This window comes from Hypomesus transpacificus, unplaced genomic scaffold (genome assembly GCF_021917145.1).
Source record: "Hypomesus transpacificus isolate Combined female unplaced genomic scaffold, fHypTra1 scaffold_89, whole genome shotgun sequence".
In the NCBI taxonomy this organism is placed as follows: domain Eukaryota; kingdom Metazoa; phylum Chordata; class Actinopteri; order Osmeriformes; family Osmeridae; genus Hypomesus; species Hypomesus transpacificus.
The window spans coordinates 445,499-464,988 of record NW_025814040.1 but is presented as its reverse complement, the minus strand read 5'-3'; the positions used below and the strand labels follow the sequence as shown (position 1 = coordinate 464,988).

At 40.8% G+C, this 19,490-nt stretch overlaps 1 protein-coding gene across 2 annotated transcripts in view; it reads left to right on the top strand.

The window, feature by feature from the left end:
* Positions 1–19,490, top strand: part of nup214 (nucleoporin 214) — a 180,962-nt gene that overhangs the window by 134,350 nt on the left and 27,122 nt on the right. For both annotated transcript variants that reach the window (XM_047018075.1, XM_047018076.1), the window contains 3 exons: positions 8,534–8,601; positions 8,755–8,926; positions 10,882–11,037. In XM_047018075.1, the coding sequence (XP_046874031.1) occupies positions 8,534–8,601; positions 8,755–8,926; positions 10,882–11,037 (396 nt within the window). The remainder of the gene's footprint in view (positions 1–8,533; positions 8,602–8,754; positions 8,927–10,881; positions 11,038–19,490) is intronic.

The window sequence follows — 19,490 nt, the reverse complement described above, 5'->3', positions numbered from 1 at the left end:
CGGAAAGTCTTCTAAAGTTCAGAACAAATTCCAGATGAGAACTTTCATGAATGCCACATTTTTTCCTAAATCCAATTCAGAAGAAATTCCTTCTTAAATTCTTCTCAACTGCGTTCGAGAATGAGGCCCAATGTTATATATATGTTAGCAGTGAATTATAGTCAACTGTTTTTTTAAATCTGGACAATACTGTTTCCGGAATGCTTTAGAAGATGGTTGTTCAGGTAAAAGTGTAACAGTTTTGGAATGTGGGAGTTGCATGTATGGTGCATTGTTCAGGGACAGGTGTGAATGTGCTGCAATATGGGGATGTAAGAGGTCTGGGGGGTTGTATCTTGCTTTTAGAATGTTAAGTAGACAGCATAATAGGCTAGCCAGACAGTATTGTGTGCCTTTATTGGAATGTATTGCATGAATAAGATTCATTTGCATTGGAATTAGGTATACTTGAACATACTCCAACTATTATTTCCATTTCAGAATGACACCAGCAAGGAGAGTTTACTTCAGTGTGCATGATGTCATTGATGTTATCCAAAATGGAGAGTGATGTTGACATGGAATCAGACACCAGTGATTCGAGTGATGAGGAGATGGTTGAAAAAGTTGAGGACGTGGAAAAAGATAATCAGAGACCCATTGATTTTTCAACTAATGATGATGATGGTAAGGACAAGCAGGGCAGTCACACTTGTCATCCTTTGCTGGCATTGATCCAGTGCAAAAGATTCAACGCTCGAACATAAAAAATCCTACATTGAAGTTGAGATACCTCATATTGTGGGTGCATACAACAAATACACGGGTTGTGTGGATTTGCTGGACTAATTTGGAACCAAATGCAAGTTCCTCATGAAATTGCGCCGCTGATAGTTACATCTTATGGCACACTATTATCATTGCTGTGATCAACGCCTGTCTCCTCTACAAACGGGACTGCAAGACTCAATATTCCCAAGAAAAAGATGTTGAACAGGAGACTGTTTTAGGCACAACTAGCTTTCTCTCTCATCCTGACAAACACAGCTTGTCAACACACCATGGAGAATGTGGCCATCTTCAGCCAGTGGGAGCCCTTTGACGTTGATAACTGTGACACCTCAGAGACTTGTGACTGCTCAGAAGACTGCTAAGGTAATGGGGGTCCACCTAATTGGGTCCCAGCCAAGAGTGCATGTGAACCACCAACAGATGTGCGCAGGGACACGGTCGCACATTTCCGGTGAAGACAACGAGAGGACACTGCAGACACTGCATAAAAGGATATTCGAATACGCTTTGCAGAAAGTGCAATCTCCGTCTCTGCTTTTCAGAGGAAAGGAACTGCTTGGTCCTTGAAGTTTCATTCTGTTTTGAATCATAGTTTTTAATAAATTCTGAATCATCAAAATATGACTTTTGATGGTTATTATAAATGATATGTACTGTTATAGTGCTATGTGAGCAAACCACACTCCAAATGAACCATTAGTTGTTTTGTGTATTTGTTCTGAAAGTCTTAAGTTAAATCACTTTTCCAAAAAACAAGGCCTTAAAAAGTATGAAATTGTCTTACATTCAGATTGGATGGGTCTTAAATTTTTTTGTATCATGTCCCTGCAAAAATGCAGGCAACCTGTTCTGCCAGGTCGAATATTTTTTTTGGAGGTTATATGCATTTACATTAACATTTATGCATTTAGCAGACGCTTTTATCCCAAGCGACTTCCAAGAGAGAGCTTTCCAAAGAGCATAGGTCACTGATCATAACAACGAGGTAGTCCCAAACATTGCAAGCAGCTAAAACATGAAGCATACATTGTGAAAAAACTAAACAAGTGCCAAAAGGGAAGACCCATAAGAGCATGCAGTTATACAAGTTACAAATTAAAAACAACATGAACCACAAAAAGTGCAGGACTGTACCTGTAGAACAGGGGTGTCGAGCTCCGGTCCTCGAGGGCCGCTGTCCTGCATGTTTTAGATGTTTCCCTGATCCAGCTCACCTGATTCGAATGAATGGTCGTTATAACAACCCTTTTAATTGAATCAGGTGTGTTGGAGCAGGGAAACATCTAAAACATGCAGGACAGCGGCCCTCGAGGACCGGAGTTCGACACCCCTGCTGTAGAAGAACAATCAGCAGTAAAATATTTCACCGCGAGTACAAGACTTAACTTCCTTATAACTAACCTACAAGAGCAACAAGTCACTCAATAAGAGTCATTGTGATCCTGGAGGAAACTAACCTCAGGTCCAGCCAAGCATTCCTAAGTGCCGTTGTACTCCCGGAACAAGTGCGTCTTGAGCCTTTTCTTGAAGGTGGGGAGACAGTCAGTGTCGCTGATGGAGTTGGGGAGCTGGTTCCACCATTGGGGGGCCAGGCAGGAGAAGAGCTTGTGTTGGGACCGGGCGGTCTTAAGCGGTGGGACCACCAGGCGGTTGTCTGAAGAAGACCGTAGGTGACGGGTGGGGGTGTAAGGTTGCAGGAGAGACTTGATGTAGTCGGGTGCAGTCCCGTTCACTGCTCGGAAGGTCAGTACCAGGGTCTTGAATCTGATACGGGCGTTGATGGGTAGCCAGTGGAGAGAGATGAGGAGCGGGGTAACATGGGAGCGTCTGGGTAGATTGTAGACCAGGCGGGCCGCTGCGTTCTGAATCCTCTGAAGAAGGCGGGGAGACGAGGGATATGCGCTGCGTTATCTATGGTAAGGTCAGAGCGTAGCCTACTGCGCAGATTTTGATGATGTAAAGCATCGGCAAAACAGGTAATACAGCAATGGTTGATAGCCACTCAACTTAGAAACATGGGGAAATGAAAGTTCGATTACAAATGGCTTGATTAAGGTTAAGGTTGGTGCCTGGAAATGCTTATGCAGTGAAGGAATCGCACATGCAGAGCAAAAAACACAGACTACGTAAAGGCACGCCAGCAGCCTGCAATTGCTAGTTTCTGCTCAACCATTTCCACCGCTAGCAACGATGTCAACCATGGCTGCGGGAACTAAGGGTGCTGAGGGTGCTGCAGCACCCCCTGACAGCACAAGCATTTAAATTGATATGACTTAAAAATCCACCACCGTGGCACAGCTCCGCAGTAGCGGACTGGCCATCGGGAGCACCGGGAGAAGAATGACGATGGAAAACCAGGCTAAGAAATGTAGGGTGGGGCTGAAAAATTGAGACAAAGAAATCACCTTCACTAGACGAGGTTTTACAAATTTAAAAAACGGTTATGTTTATTTTTAGGGCTGTCAAGCGTTTAAAATATTTTATCGCATTATTTCATATGATTAATCGCAATTAATCGCAAAATTGTTCAATCTATTTAATCTCTTACAATGTTACCCCAATAAATTATTCTTTTGTGGAAATAACATTAAAAGGGTGTACTTAACTTCAGATAGGCCTAACTGGATGATCATTTCCATATAACAAGTTCAAATGGAACACAACTTAAATTGTGAGGGAGTTTTATTCACTCAAACTATACTGCTGTATCATAAACATCCACAAAATTTGACTTATTCTGGAATATGACAAACTTAAAGACATGTTGTCTTATAGCCTACTACGAGCCTGCTCCCTAATATTCAAATCTCAGTCAAACATACTTCATATACATATACTGCAACCACAGATTGCCCTTAATATTGAACAATTCAGTTTCTATCTTGTTGAACCCAGTCAGCTGCTCACTTCTTTTGCGAGTGTTGTCTGCCATATATTTCCGGAGCAAACGCTGCTGCTGCTACCGCTAACGCTGCTGTTAGCTTTGTGCTTTGTTGCATGTGATAGTTTTCGCTGGAAGTAGCCTACTCCGGTGATAACTAAACTCAGCCTGACAATCAGTACACACAGCCTAAATTTTGTCAAACGAGCCGTCTCGCAACTTTTTGAAATGGAACTTCCCATCTAAAATACCTCTTTCCATCATTCAGCTACCGTCGGCAGTCGAAATCATGTGACGACAGGTGCAGGGAAGGAAATTAGCATCAGCCAAATGCAGGTGATTTTGTGTTGTGGCGGGTAAACTTGCTTCACCTACCGGCCACCGTGGCGGGTAAATAAAAGTATTACACGGCTGTTGTTAATGCTGTAGAATACCTCATTCACTTGAAGGGGGCTTCCCAACGTTCTGCGGTCAATTATTTTTCGATAACAGACCATTGCTATGTATTACTGCCTGCTGTCAAGAGAAGTGGCCTTTTGCCTCGGATTCACGTCTTTCGTAACACTCCGCAAGTAGTCCGGTAACTTTTCAACCCCAGCGTACTCCGTTGCTTAGCGACGTCAGCTGACTTGAAGCCTAAAGAATGTTCAACGTCTTTGAAGTTCAACATCTTTGGTAAACTATTTCTCTGCTGACCAACACTACGAATGGTAACATCTAAATTGTAAAAAGACAGTGTTCAGTTATTTGGGGCAAGTAGCCGTGTAATAAGCGGGATAATGTATAAAATGCCGTTGTCATTATCGGGAAAATAAGCCCCTTCAGAGCGAAGCTACACCCCTCTGCTTCGCGTTGGGTGCTGTTCGCCCTGTCGTGGAAGAAGACCGCTCAGGAAAGCACCTCTAAAACTTCAGAATCTGATTCTGATGAGCAGAAGTAAATTGTACTGGGAGTGTGGAGGATGGGTGGAGGAATGTTGGTTTGTTGTTTAATCTACCCTACCCATTTAATGAAATGTATATCAGTTTGTGGTTTGTGTATGTATAAGAGAGAAAGAGAAAGTGTCAGTGTTTAATTGAGACTTGAGATTAAATAAACTACCTAAGTATTGTAGATCTTGTAGTATTAATTTTGATTAATTTTCACATGCAGTTACACAGTCGGTTAAAAACCAGAAAGTGGCTGGTAAAAACATTGAGTGGCTGGTACATTTTGAAATCCACCAGCCACAGTGGCCGGTGGACAAAACAATTAATTTCCATCCCTCTCACAGGTGATTCCCAGGGTCAAAAAGAAACCTGCGTTAACGGCAACTTGTCGCGTTAAAGTGAGATTGCACTAACTTTGACAGCCCTATTTATTTTACATAAAGCTCAACTATTTTGCGCTCAAATAAAGGCCCAAAAATGTTGCTCGCGCTTGGACTGTAAACAAGACCGAAATGCTTTTTAAAATAGTCCATGCCTATTTTCTAAATTCATAAAGTTGTTTTATAGCCGAATTTGCATTGCAGTATAAATCATTAAAGGGGTGATTGACTGGGTTTTTGGGGTATTTCACACTGTTCCTTAAGGTTTCCGAATAGAGTATTTAACATTAGTTGGGCTGGAAATGGCCCAGGTGCTGTTCTATGCCCCCTGATGCATCCAGAGAAATTTTGCCGGGAAAAAACGCTAGGTTTTCTCCTTTTATGGTACGCTCGTGAATACATAAATGAGCTGGCACGCTGATTGGTTGGTTAATAACGAGTGAAGCTGCGGAGCAAAGATGCAACACGGCCATCAGCACTCACTGAAACAACGAAGATGGAGACTTTAAATAAAAACTTTGAAATAAATCTATTATCTACACAACACTGTTTTCAACAGATTGACTAGATATCATTTGAAAAGATTACGTTAGTTGTTTCCACTTCTGTTGTCGAAGCAAACGGGTTAGCCTAAGGTGGGTAACATTAGCACTACAGCTTAGCAAACAATTTATCGTGATTCAATTTAGCTTCAGTTAGCTCTAGCTATCTTGCTGAAAAATAGATCTGGACAAACATGCACCTTGAATTGTAGATGTACATGACAACACAGGTTATTTATTTGAGTGAAACACAGTCAGGAACACGAAATGATGTTAGCCCCATTGCCAATAAACTAGGCTAAATCATCACACATTTTTACCTATGCTCTTGCGTTAGCAAACTAAACTAGTTTTCATGCCTACAGTCTAGGTGTTTTTGCTATCTAGCTGTTCTTGCATTCCTTGCAAATCAGCATTAATAAAAAGCAGTTGATCTAGAGTCTAGGTAACATTGACTAGACGGGCATGGCTGATGTTTGTCTATACCATAGCGTAGAAGATCCCTGTGCAGGTTGACCCTCGACACATTTGCGCGAACCATGTCACCAAGGACGGTTTTGAAAACCTGGGACAATGTAAAGCAGGATTTGCTATGAAGCTGTTAATGAAAAGAGGTGCGTTCCGACCTTACGTTCATCACAACCGCAAACTGTAGTATGATTTTGTCGGTAACAGTTACTAGCAATGCTAACGTATCCTGTATCTACTACCTTCCTTTCTCCAGTTCTTTCAAATAGATTATCTAGACAGGTGTTAGCAATAAGCCAGACTGCTGTTTGTTTTCTGGCTATTTTTTCGGAAGCTTCCCTTCTAATGCTGACTACAGCTAGTCTAGCTAGAGTCATTTGATGTGTGTAGAAACGTATTTAGCATTCTACCTATGCTATATACAGGATACGTTGGCATTGCTAATACCTGTTAGCGACAAAATCATACTGTCCTTACAGCTTGCGGTTGCAATGAGCATACTGTCAGAACAGCACCTCTTTCCAGGTTCAGCTTCCTAGCTAATCCTGCTTGAAATTGTCCAAGGTTGTCAAAACTGTCTTGGGTGAAATGTTCAGAGCAAATGAATGATTGAGTGTCGAACTTCGCCGGGATCTTCTCATAGACAAACAGCAGCCATGCCTGTCGAATGTTTGGCTCCTTGGGAAGACTGTGAGTGTTAGCCTTCCCTGTACAGCCTGGAACACAGCATTCACGACCGTGGTCCATTTTCAATTGTTATAATTCAAAACGTTCTTCTTTGTCATTCCTTATAAGTAGCCTACACAGAGCAGCGCAATTTCTTTTAATAATCGCATCCAGTAAACTTGTTCCAGTTTTCAAAAAATACATGTTCAGGGGGCAAACATTTGAAAACAGGATAAATGGGAAAGCAAGCAGAGATCGTAGCTTCTAGCCTAGAAGTTCCCATATAATACACTTCTCTTGTGTTTGCAAACAAGTCTTAAATGAAGGTGAAGAGCTGGAAGAACTGGAATTGTGTCAGATCTGCGACATGTGCATCAGGTCTTAAAGAGACAGCCATCTAATAAACCTACTGCTGTCCATCTCATTAATGTTAATAAAAGAAAAAGAGAAAATCACTCTCTGCTCTTGATTGAATAACATGTAGCTTTAATAAGTATTTATTTAAAGTAAATAAAGTATATGTTTTATAAATGAGATCTCTGATTGTAGTCCTTGTAAACCCCCAAAATAGTGCCTGAAAAGTCCTTGAAAGTACTGGAATTTCATTATACAGTATCTGTACGAACCCTGTGAACGTTGTCAAGACTCTAAATATGAATTGGTGAACAAATCTGAGCATTAGTTTGACAACTGGATGTGTAAAGCATTATTTTAGTTGTTAAATACATTCCATGGTCATACTGTATTATATGATTAAAGATCTTTGTTATAATATTAATAATAAGACTTTATTTATATAGCACATTTCATACAAGAATTGCAGCTCAAGGTGTTTTACATAAAAACAATAATACAAGTAATAAAAGTAATAAAACCCTTCTGAACACAGGCCGCAGTCTTTGTGGTAATCCAAAACACACAAGCCTCCGGCTTTGGGGTATTTCGAGCAACAGTGTTTGCGGTATCTCCTGCCACAATCTTTGTGGTTTCCCAATATAACAAAAAAATTGTGCTGTCAAAAAAATTAAAAATGTAATCACGATTAATCTTATTAATGTCATAGTTAACTCACAATTAATCGCACATTTTATCTATTCCAAATGTCCCTTGATTTATTTTTGTCCCATAATTTATTTTCTTCATTTTAATGCTCTTATCAACATGAAAAGCTTGCCTAGTGCAAATGTTTTTTTATCAGTAAATTTTTTACTTTTTAAAAGTAAACTTTCCATTCAGAATCTTATTGGCATCCATTTCTGCGTCTCGCGCTCGCCATCCACCCAAAACGTAACGTTAGCCTACTACTCTTTAGCCGGCTCGCAAGCCCAAATAAGTGTGTGCGGCGTGCCTGTTGTTTTGTTTCCGGTCTAGCTAGATTTGGTGTGGTGTTGTAGTTTTTCTTTTGTCACTAGTTGTTGCAACAGCATGTGAAAAAAACTACAAAGTTTGCTAGGCCAAAAAGAACGTTAATCTCACGATAAAAAAACGTACGCCTTTAAAATGGGTTTGCGTTAACGCAGTTGAGAACGTGTTTAACTGACAGCACTAATTTAAAAAAATACTCAACAAAACATAAGCCACAGTCTTTGTGGGAATCCAAAACACACAGGCCATAGTCTTTCAACTCACTTCACGCCCCCTTGACTAAAAAACAAGCCTACTTTCCTTACAAATTATTAATATTCAGTGATCCTTAATGTTTATTATATTGAGTGACTTCAACACTAACTTTAGTAATATGACAAACAGGCAAATGGTAAAAACATGAACTACTCACACAACTACTTAACAACTTAACTGTCACAGTTTTCATTGATGAAATGAATACTGCTCTAGTAATTTTCCCCTACACGCATCAGTAGCAGTATATAGTACTACTGTTTTGTCTCTTTCCAGCTTTCGGAAGCTCCGCCACCTCTTCAGTGTTTGGACAGCAGCCCAGTGGAGGGAGTGTCTTTGGACAGGTAACATTGTCACAGTCATATCATCCCAAAATATTTGTGTTTGTATGTGTAAATGTTTCTCTTTGATTAAAGAATTTAGACACGCACACAAGAACTCACTCTTAAACATCAGCACTTTTCTGACTGTTTTTCCCCGTTGTTTAACTCCTGCAGCAGCAGCCATCTGGCGGGGGTCTGTTTGGGTCAGGCTCCACTGCCCCAGCCGCCCCTGGTTGTGGGGTTTTTTTTAGTGGCCTGGGGGGAAAACCTAGTGATGATGCAGCCAGCAAGAACCCCTTTGGAGCTACACCAAGCACCGGGGGCTTTGGCCAACCCAGCCAACCAGGTAAGTAGATTAATATAATAACGCTTTACCCGTGTGTCAAAGCAGAGGAAAGATGTCCGACAGGTCATTCATATATGCCAATAAATTACATTTTGCTTAAGGATTGAAGGACTAGACAACAAACATTGTAATGAAATAATCACCAACTAACAATCCCGGAAAATAATGACTGATTGACAAAGGCAAGTACATTTTCCCACCTTGCCTTTAGCTCCATACAAGAAGCGCCTTCTAGCAACCATTACGTGTCAGTAACAATGTCCCTGTCTGAAGACTCACTAACTGCGCTATAAGTAGGGAAAACTGTCTTGGCGCTTCTAGTGTTAAAAATACATTAATCCTAAATGATTTTGTATCTATATTTCACTGTGAACTCTACAGCTTTGACGGCATCCATCAAAAAAAAGCTATCCATCGTTCACAAAGTAGAGTGGAGAGCCGCTTCTGAGGCGTGGCGCGTCTGGTGTAAACACAAGCATTGACAAGAGTTGCAGCGATCACCTCCGGCAGCCCCGTCGGAGCTGTAACGTGCCCTGCCTGTAATTAAGGGGTTAGGCTTAGTAAAGCCAGCTAACAAAAATATATCCTGGCTATGTTGAACTTGATTCACAGTGACACAGGACTCATCCAACAATACTCAATAGCCATTTTTATTTTAAATGTCGTGGTTTTCTTGAAATTGAGTGATCAACTAAATAACCAATGTTTTGTGCAAATACACACTGTCTCAATATAGTCAAAATGCCCCCTGCTAGAATATAGCCTTTTGAGTTGGATGTTCAACGTCTGGGAACAGATCTGCCAAAATGACCATAGAATTTTGCCACCTATTAAAGGGAGACCGATCAAAATGAAGCAAAGATCAAAAGGGGAAGGGGGACATGCACTGCTTCACAGTTGAACATCAACTGAGTTTGAATGCAGGGGATGACGTTGATTGTCCTCACATGGTTGGAATTTTAATGTCACATCTTTGAGATGTTTTAGGAGAAAAACAAATACCACCTCCTTTCAGTGCAGACAGAATTGGATGGGTCCAGTTAAAACATTTAACATTTCTGTCTTGTAGTTCTGTATTTCCTTTATCATTTTTGAAACTCCTCTCAACTGACCAGTCCTTAAAGCTATTGTGTAATTCAGAGAGGCTAGCAGTTAGCAAGCTAGCTTTGAAAGCCCTCCCTCGCTTCAGAGGTGTCTTAAAACGTCATGCCTCCTCTATCACACCTACACTAACATGTACACAAACTACATGAGCTAAAAACGTAATTGCATTAACAAAAAAAATCAAAAACAATTTAAACCATGTTATTACTTGTCCAAAACAAAAACCGCAATCATGGTGTTGGTTTTCAGTTCCTTCAATTCCCGCATTTTATCCTGCGTGGAAAAGCAACGCCTATGTTGATGTTGTTGACTGCTGTTGATCTAGACGTTTTTAATTTGTTGATGTTTCTAAAACAGTCTTTTGTTTTTGCTTTTACTTGTGGTTCAGGAGGAACACAAGGTTGCTGCAGTTCGCCCCCCATCGTTCGCTCTGCACAGCAACAAGGAACCTGTGCTAATGACGTGATTGTGCAAACAAGCTGCACGGCGTAGCGTAAATATAGATTGACAGACAGGAAGGACATCCTATCATTACCTTCGGCCCAAATGCAATAATTGGTCAATAGTCCTGTCCCCTTCATCAGAATAGTAGAATAGTAGTTTTCATTTTTTTCCACATTTAGACCACTTAAATTATTGATGCTATCAGGATGTGAAGAGACCTTCAACCAGTATAACAAAAACAATTACACATTCTAGCTCTAAGTTTAAGTTAATAAATTACTTGTGCACCTTGTCTCTAAATGATGAGGGGTACTTGCACACCAAGTAAACCACAATAAGAACCTTCTGTGTTTATGCAAGTGTAAATAAATAAATAAAACAACTCCCCTCCTCTCTTCCTTCGCTAGGTTCCAGTAGTCTGTTTGGAAGCAGCGGGGCCAAGACCTTTGGCTTCGGCCAGACCTCATCCTTCGGAGAACAGAAACCCAGCGGTACCTTTAGCACTGGTGGAGGGAGTGTGGCTGCCCAAGGGTTTGGATCCTTCTCCACCCCAGCCAAACCAGGTACAGCATAACCCCACTAATCTTCAAAACATGTCACAGTAGTGGAAAGTTAATTATGTCCGTTGGGCCATTGTCAAATTTAGTTGCTCTTCTGTTCAACCCATGACATTCCTGTCCCCATTGACACACTGGATCATCAACTATCCAAATTAGAGGGACTCACATCAAACTTGTAAACTGTAGAATATCACACACTGAATCAAAGCAAATTAATTCAATCAAATTATTCAATCGTTTGTTTTGATATTGTGAATGTAAGATAGCAGTTGGCCTACCAAATATAATACAAGATGTTACGAGGTAATTACTCCATGCCTTTTAATTGGAGTGTTTTTCTCCTCTTTTTTGAATGCTGGGGTGGAATTTCTGGAAAAATACTGCCACCCCATGGAAAAATATTATTTGTAGATTACAGAACATTTCAATAAATAATATTAATGTTACTGTTTAATTTAAACTACAATGTTATAGCATAATCATTTACCATAGGGAGTACTGTACCCACCTACTTTGGGTTTAGATTCACCTACAGGAGGCCACCCAACAACTTCCTTCTGCCACCCCGTTGCCACCCCGAATGAAAATCTCTAGATCCGCCCCTGTACTACAACCAAAGACGGGTGTGTCTTTTATAGGGCTGCACAATTAATCGAATTTAATCACGATTTCGGCTTCCCTTGATCAAATTCACGTGATCGAGCGATATTTAAAATGCGTCATTCCGTTAATAGAACGCTCCGTATCAAAGTTATTTTTTGCAAAGCCAATCTAGCTCTCCGTAAACCAATAGATGCGTTCAACATCGGCTGCGGCTGCATGAAATGACCAGCGAGAGTTCCCGCTAGCAGTCGGGGAGGAGTTATAAACGGCTCTGTAAAGTCGGAAAATTTGTAATTTTATGTATTGGGCTGATAAACTCTTTCTCCAATCTGTAGGCTGCAGCCGGCTGCATTGAGTAGAATACACCTAATGTCTGATCACGAGATGTTCCCTGCACCACACGCAGCTTAGGCCCGTCCACACTAGCCCGAGTACATTTTAAAACGCATACAAATGTCGCCGTAAATGGAGACGCAGAAGCTTATTTCGGCCTTATACGGTGTATTCGGACACTGACAACTGCGCTCCCCTCCCATACGGAGACATTTGAAAACGCCGGGTTTGCGTAGTAGGCTAGTATGGACGGGGTCCACGGAGCTTTTCAGATACGATGACGTTCAGTTGCCATGGCATTGGGGGTAGCTTTTGCTCTATAGCTATAATGTCAAGATGAACATGGAAGGTGAAAGAAATATGCTGCTCCATCTCGATAATTTATTTACCTGTTTAGTAGGGGTGGAACGGTAGATGTATTAGTACGGGCGTCACGGTTCGGCTCGTGAAATTACATGGAGAATACACGGTATAAAAATGTATAAACTCGCGTGCAAATTAATTAATGTATTGCGGAACTACTGTAAGATATTCGTGTTTTTTAGGGACAATCTGTAGCCCCGCCTTAGCTCTGAAACTGATTGGCGCCGCCACCTGTGTAGCCGAGCTGTGCCTGAGTCAGTCAGAGATAGCTAGCAGCAGCAGCAGCACTAAAGACGTAGCCTATGCAACGCTAGTGCTAAATATGAATGTTCGTAGTGTAAGTATAGCAAAAAATAGCCTAAACTTTCCTAGACTTTTAGCTGCGGTACTAATGCTGAGGGCTCGCTGATATTGCTGTCTTACTAGAACGTAGAGTCTAGCAGACGCTTTTATCCAGAGCGTAGTATGTATGAGTTGTTGCTAACGTGTGCTGACGTTGTACACACTCAATAAATTCCAAATTTCCAGGGGCCTCATGTATAAACGTTGCGTACGCACAAAAAGCTTGCGTACGATGGTTTTCACGCACACTTTGTGACGTATAAAGATTTACTTGACGTGAGAATGTGCGGGCCGTCACGGAAACTTTTGAGCAGACGTGAGAATGTGCGGACCGTCCGCAAAGTCTTGTCTGGCTCTGTAACATGGCGAATTTCAACTGAAAAGTGCCGAAACTCACCAAACATTACTAAATAAAGTTTCCACTAGTACGTTTATGACGTTGACTATTCAAAAAACATAAAAATAAACGTTTGATCATTAATGTGGATGATCATATCAAAATGCCAAAACCCAAAACGGGAAATGCTATATAGCCTTCTGTTTATACCGCCACCACTTAATAACTTCTGTTAAACTTGAGGCTGTCAAACAAACGACAAAATCATGCTGTTACGATGCGCCACCACTCGTTTCTTCATTTAAAGTTTTATATCGGACCATTTCTTCTTAATTTCTGCCATGGTCCGGTTCTCTGAACCCACAACATTGATGGCCCTATAATAATAATGATAATTTTATTTGTAATGCACTTTACATTTAGCTAAATCTCAAAGTGCTGTCTTTTGTCACTAATACCTGATGACAGGCCACCAAACAGGACACATTTTCTCGCCTCCACCTCTGTTGTCAGAACCGCGATCTCACAGTCACCGTATTTCTTCAAATAAACGCTGCAGCGTTTAACGTTCATTTTTGGTGCTGCGTTTCTTCGAGGGCGGCGTTTATTCGAATAAATACGGTAATTCAGACAACGAAATGACCTCAGGAGCGCATTTATAGTCCATCTGCATATTAATTTATGGGAGGAGGCAAGGCGGGGTCAGTGGCTCGTTCACGTGTGGTCAATCTCACGTTGATTGTGATTTATAAAGGAAAGGTGCGCAGGACCTGGCGTACGACCGGTTTTCTACATGTGAATATTTTTGTGCGTAGGTACTTTTCGAGTTTTGGCCGTACGCCATCTTCTGGTATGAAAGCTGCGCAATCCTTTATACATGAGGCCCCAGGCCTCTCTAGTTTCTACTCTGCCACGATCTTCTGTAGCTTCTCAGCTAGGTGAGCGCTTGTGTGCTGCTCATACAGGGGCCGTGTCTGTAGTAATGACGCTTTCATTTCCCACTCAGTCAATAAAAATGAGCAGTCACCTTGAGGTAGCTTTCGGTAGCACGAGAAGTCCAACCATCAGTCGTTATTGAAACGGAGGGTGCAGCTGACAACTCGCGCTCCATCAACGTCCGTGTTTTGTTGTATATGTAAGGGACCAGGGCCGGCATTGCTGCTACTGTATCCCTGCCTGTGTTTGCGCTGTTGCTCAGCTAGCAGCCTATCGTGTCGTGGTGTAGGAGGACTGATCGACAAGCGCATCATACATTTAACTAAGACTTGCATGTACAGTTGTTAGTCTGGAGCCCTGCTTCTGCATTTTTGTTTTGCTTTTCCCCCCATTTTACCGAACTCGTACCGAACCGTGATGTCTGAACCGCGGTACGAACCGGACCGTGACTTCAGTGTACCGTTCCACCCCTACAGTTTAGTTACTGTACTTCAGGTACAAGTATTATCACTTAATAGATACGCGCTACTCCTACTCAGAAGGCAAGTGTTGTACTCGGTGTGCCTGAACGATAGGGGGACAAGGCAGAGAAGACGGTTTAAACCAAACATAGGCCGGCGATTCTGGGTGAGACCTGGCTGAACAGCTAGCTGGTGGGACAATTTTAAAACACCAAATAGCATTGCCAGAGGAGTATGTAAACAGGGCACCGTGGCGGGAGGGAGGGGCAGGAGTGGCGTAACCATGACAACAATTGTCATGTACCTGTGTTAGTGTGGACGGCAAACATTTGGAAAACGATTTGAAAACGCTAGTGTGGACGGAGATCGTTAGTTTTTTATTGATTGTATATTTGGTTTTATTCACATCCATTCTGCAGGTACAATGCATTGTGACAATCAAATTTGATTAGGTTAAAATCAACAAATAATTGTGATAATTAATCGTGATCTCAATATTGATCAAAATAATCGTGATTATCATTTTGGCCGTAATCGTGCAGCCCAAGTCGTTTTTACAGGATAGTTCTAACATTAGTCAATCCAATCAGTATACATGTCCATCACAAAGTCCTTCCTGTGATCAACTAATTGTTTGGCTCAATCCTTACTTTACAGGACAGTCACCCCTATGGTTTCTAAAACTAAGCAGTCTCTATTGTTTCTCACGGATCACAAAATTGCCCCTTAGCAGCAAAATCACCTTATTAACCCATGAACCTTACATGTCTCTTCCTATCTCAGCCTGAACGTAATTCACGCAGTCAGTCAACCGTTTCACAAGCAACTGCTCAAACAGTCTCTGTTTATTGTTAAAAGGATCCCCATTAGCTGTCACCAAAATGGGACAAGCTAATCTTCCTGGGGTCCAACAAAAAGAGAAAAAAATCACTTAATGATAATATTAAAGCAAGAAACATTGTAGACATCATTATAAACATCATCAGAAAATATTCAGCATAGGTTATTACAGTATTACATTAATTATTATTTTCATACAGTAAATATGTCCATGGTGCATGGTAGCATTATCTGGCCATCATCAGCTGACCTAGTTAAATGAGAATGACCCTGATCACACTTAACAATTTGGTTATATAAGAAAACGGGTTTAGAAAAATAAATTGTTTCTGAAAAATGTTGTCTTGAAAACCAGCCTGTTCTCTAAAGTTAACCATGAGAGTCGACGGCGCATACTGATAGTTTGTTCTTATGGGACAATGTAATACTATCCTGGCAGCTCTGTTTTGGGCAGTTTGTAATTTTTTGGTGACCTTTAGAAGTAGATGACCTTACATTTGCACAATAATCCAGGTGACACAAAATTTAAGATTTAGCCACCTGTCCCACAATGTGTATAGGGACATAAGACATTTCCTCACCGTAGAGATACAACAACCCATCTTCTTTACTATGGTATCAATATGTTCTGCCCATGACAGCTGACTATCTATTATTGTGCCTAGTATCTACCTGTTCTATAGGTTCCCCAGACAGGTTCCAACTCATCTTTGGTGTAGATGACAGTTTGACTCAATCCCAAGATAATCGATTTACTTTTCGAGATGTTCAGTACCAACTTATTTGGTTTAATCCAATCAAAAACCATATGGGCGGAACAAGTTAAATGATTGTCTATAAGCATTTTGGAAATCTGTGTTAAAAGCCGTTACAGCCAAAGTATTCCTGTATTTGTGAGTGGACTATTCTCTCCATCAGTTTACTAAGAACTGGGAGAAAACAGATAGGTCTACTGTTCTTCCCAGTGAGTGCTAGTCTGCCATCTTTAGGTAAGGGAATAATTTTACCTTCTTTCCAGATATTGGGAAAAACACCTTTCATTAAGCATTTAATATTTGACATAACGGACCGCAAACATAGTCAGCTGCCAGGCCAAGTACTTTACTGTCCAGCATGTCAGTACCCACTGAGCTGTGTTCTTCAACAACTTTCTTACTTCCTGCTCCTCCACACTATTAAACTGGAGTGCACCTTTTGTCTAACATCACATAATTTTAGATCATTAGAATCAGTATTGTCCATATTCTGCCTCTTTCTTATGCAAATCTCACAATTTGAAACTGCTGCTGTAAAACTGTCCCAAAAAATTACACCTTTTTTGGCTCTGGTCTGTACCTTTGTCACACCCCAAAAGTTAGCTCTTGCTGCGTCACAAAAGGGGATTTTTGGAAACCGACCGTTTTACAGCAGCAGTTTCAAATTGTGAGATTTGCATAAGAAAGAGGTAAATGGACTGTGAGGTTCCCTGTATGTCCATTTTACCCACCGAACTAGGGCTTGGCGGTTGAGGGTAAATACCGTGCGACGGTAGAAATGTGTCTACCGGGAGAGAATTGGCTATACGTTTCAACCGCGGTATTATTTTATACTATATTTTAGAATGACACTTGTCAATTAAATGTCTGGTTGTTGTATTGTATATAAGCCATCATATAAATTGCATTCTTGCAATATTTAGAATTGTAGTTTAACTTTTATTTCATTTGCTATTTTCGTTTGACCTTGAAGCACATTTGCGTTGGTCTGACGGAACGGATTGTATTTTGTCTTAAGCGGACCACATTCATGCCGATGCTAATTAATTATATATTTGATTACCCATTCTGCAGGTAACCAATTCGATTGGTTGTTCAAGTTTTATGTCTCGTATTGTAAAATTATTGTTGTAAAATTACCCTGGTGGCATTCTTGATCTAGGATGACGAGTGAATGGCTAACTACTTACTGAGAGTGAGGTCATTCCGGGAAATATCAAACTGAGGCTTTAAAATATCGACCGAGCTTTAACAAGGTCGATACGCAGAAACCAAAGTTAGATATGGATAGTAAAACTTAGACTGATCGCTTTCGCTCATTTTGAAAATGTCGTCATTACGGATCCGTATTGAGCTGTGAGTAGGTCACCACGCGGATGGCATGACTGCGCATCAGCCAATCGGAACGCTCATACTCATAACATCTTTGAGTCTTTTGTTTTTAACTCGTGTTGTCTCGTGAGGCAGTTGTTTTTGTTTGTAAAAAGAAAAAAAGATAACATAGATTTAAAAGCATAATTTGTTATGCTCATTTACAACTCAAAATACATAGAGTGAGGAGTAGAATGAAATAGTTGTCTTCTCATTTCCCCTGCAAGAGGGAATGGTGATCAGCAACCTCATAGTTGAATCAAAACAAATACATTTGGCAGACCGGTGTAAAAATTGACCTAATCTCTATGACTTAAACTTCATTGTAAGTTTTTCCCTTCTCGTGATATTTTCAGGCATTTAGCCTACTCATATTGCATTCATTCATTAATAAAGAACCCCCTTTAAAACTTATTTTAACAACAACGTTACCAGCAGTAGCTATCTCAGATGGAATCGCGATTCAAATAGTACCATCTGCAAACTGAAAATATGCCTCTGTAGCCGGTGTGAATCGGTGAAACTCACTCCTCAGGTATGTAATGGGCCACCTGCGTCAACGAATAGCTGCTTTTCTTTGGCGTAGCTGGTAGTGGTTGCGCTTGGAAGTCGAGAGGAGGCAGGTTCAACTCTCCGTGGGGGTGAACATTGGCCTGATACTCTGACGGAAACTTGCAAACTTGTTTGTTTTTCCGATTTGGTTTTGAAACGGAAAAATGAAATAACGAAAGGGTACACGGATTTTGTAGCTATCATTGTCAGTAACAAGGCAAAATGCGATATAGCCCTGCTGTTTGGAAAAGCTGCCCCGGTAAATTGTAGGCTACTACTACTGTACTAGACTGTCTTGGTAGCGATTCAATCCGTGTACCCTTCGTTCTTTCATTTTTCCGTTTCAAAACCAAATCGGAAAAACCGAAAAACAAACTTGTTTTTTGGTTTTTCTGTTTTAAAACCAAAACGGTAATACAGGGAAAAACGACAGAAATCACTAGTTCTGTAGCAGTTTTTGTGTTTTAAAACCGAAAGGGGAAAGGGCAAACAGAAAATCAAGGCATATAAATCAACTTCAAGTTTGATTTTCCCCATAAATGCAATGCGTGGAACTTTTTCCGCCAAAATCACCAAAGACCTGTCCTATTCACGACTACATGCTGCTGAAAACGACATGTAAGCAGCCCAACTTTGTCAAATTGATATTCATTTTTTTGTTATTTAAATTGTGTCATTACATATGCATGCACTGAAGGACCGACGAATCAGTGTTAAGCATATTCCTCTTCTATTTAAAGGGTGTCGTAATCTAAATCTCATCCCCTACCATGCCATGGACCAAAATGAAAAAATTTGCATGTTTGGGACCACCCACGTGGCCAGAATTGTGGCAATTGCAACCATGCCCATTACAAATAATTTGATTATTTATGATGAGGTTTATAGGTGAGTACTGTACTATGCAAAGCAAAAGTAATATTGTTTCTCTTAACAAAGGAGCACAGAGGGATGATTGACAGCTATCACTCACCCCATTTCTGCTTTGTCTAACATTTTAGCCCTCCTTACCTGTCATCACATGCTTCAGCAATAATAAACATAAACATAATAAATATGTTTAATAATAATAAACAATAATAATAAATAAATATATATGTGAGATAACAATGGTTGTGCCCTTTCCGAAAGCAAAGCATACCCAATGATGTTGGTAGTAATTTTATGCCAGGGCCCAAAGACTGTAAAATATGTGGTTTTGTGATCAATTTCATTTTGTCACTGCCAATACTTTTGTCCACTAAGTTCTGAAACAGAGGCAGGTGGTTCTCTATCACACACACCACTTCCTCCCCAGCCATCCCACCAACTCCTTCTGGTTGAAAAAGCTATGCATCCTCCTTTATCATATGAGCTACAACTAGTCACCTTATCTCTCCAAACCAGCACTGCAAAAATGCTACAGTACTTTCCTTAGCCGTAGCACATTGTGACCTCAAACCAAAACTTCCTTTGGAAGGAAGCAGTCACAACGCTGCAATTTTTTTGCACCTTTCATTGCAAGCACCCTACACTCAACTATTCTAGGCAATTGCTAATATCCAGAGTCACGCCATTCAACTA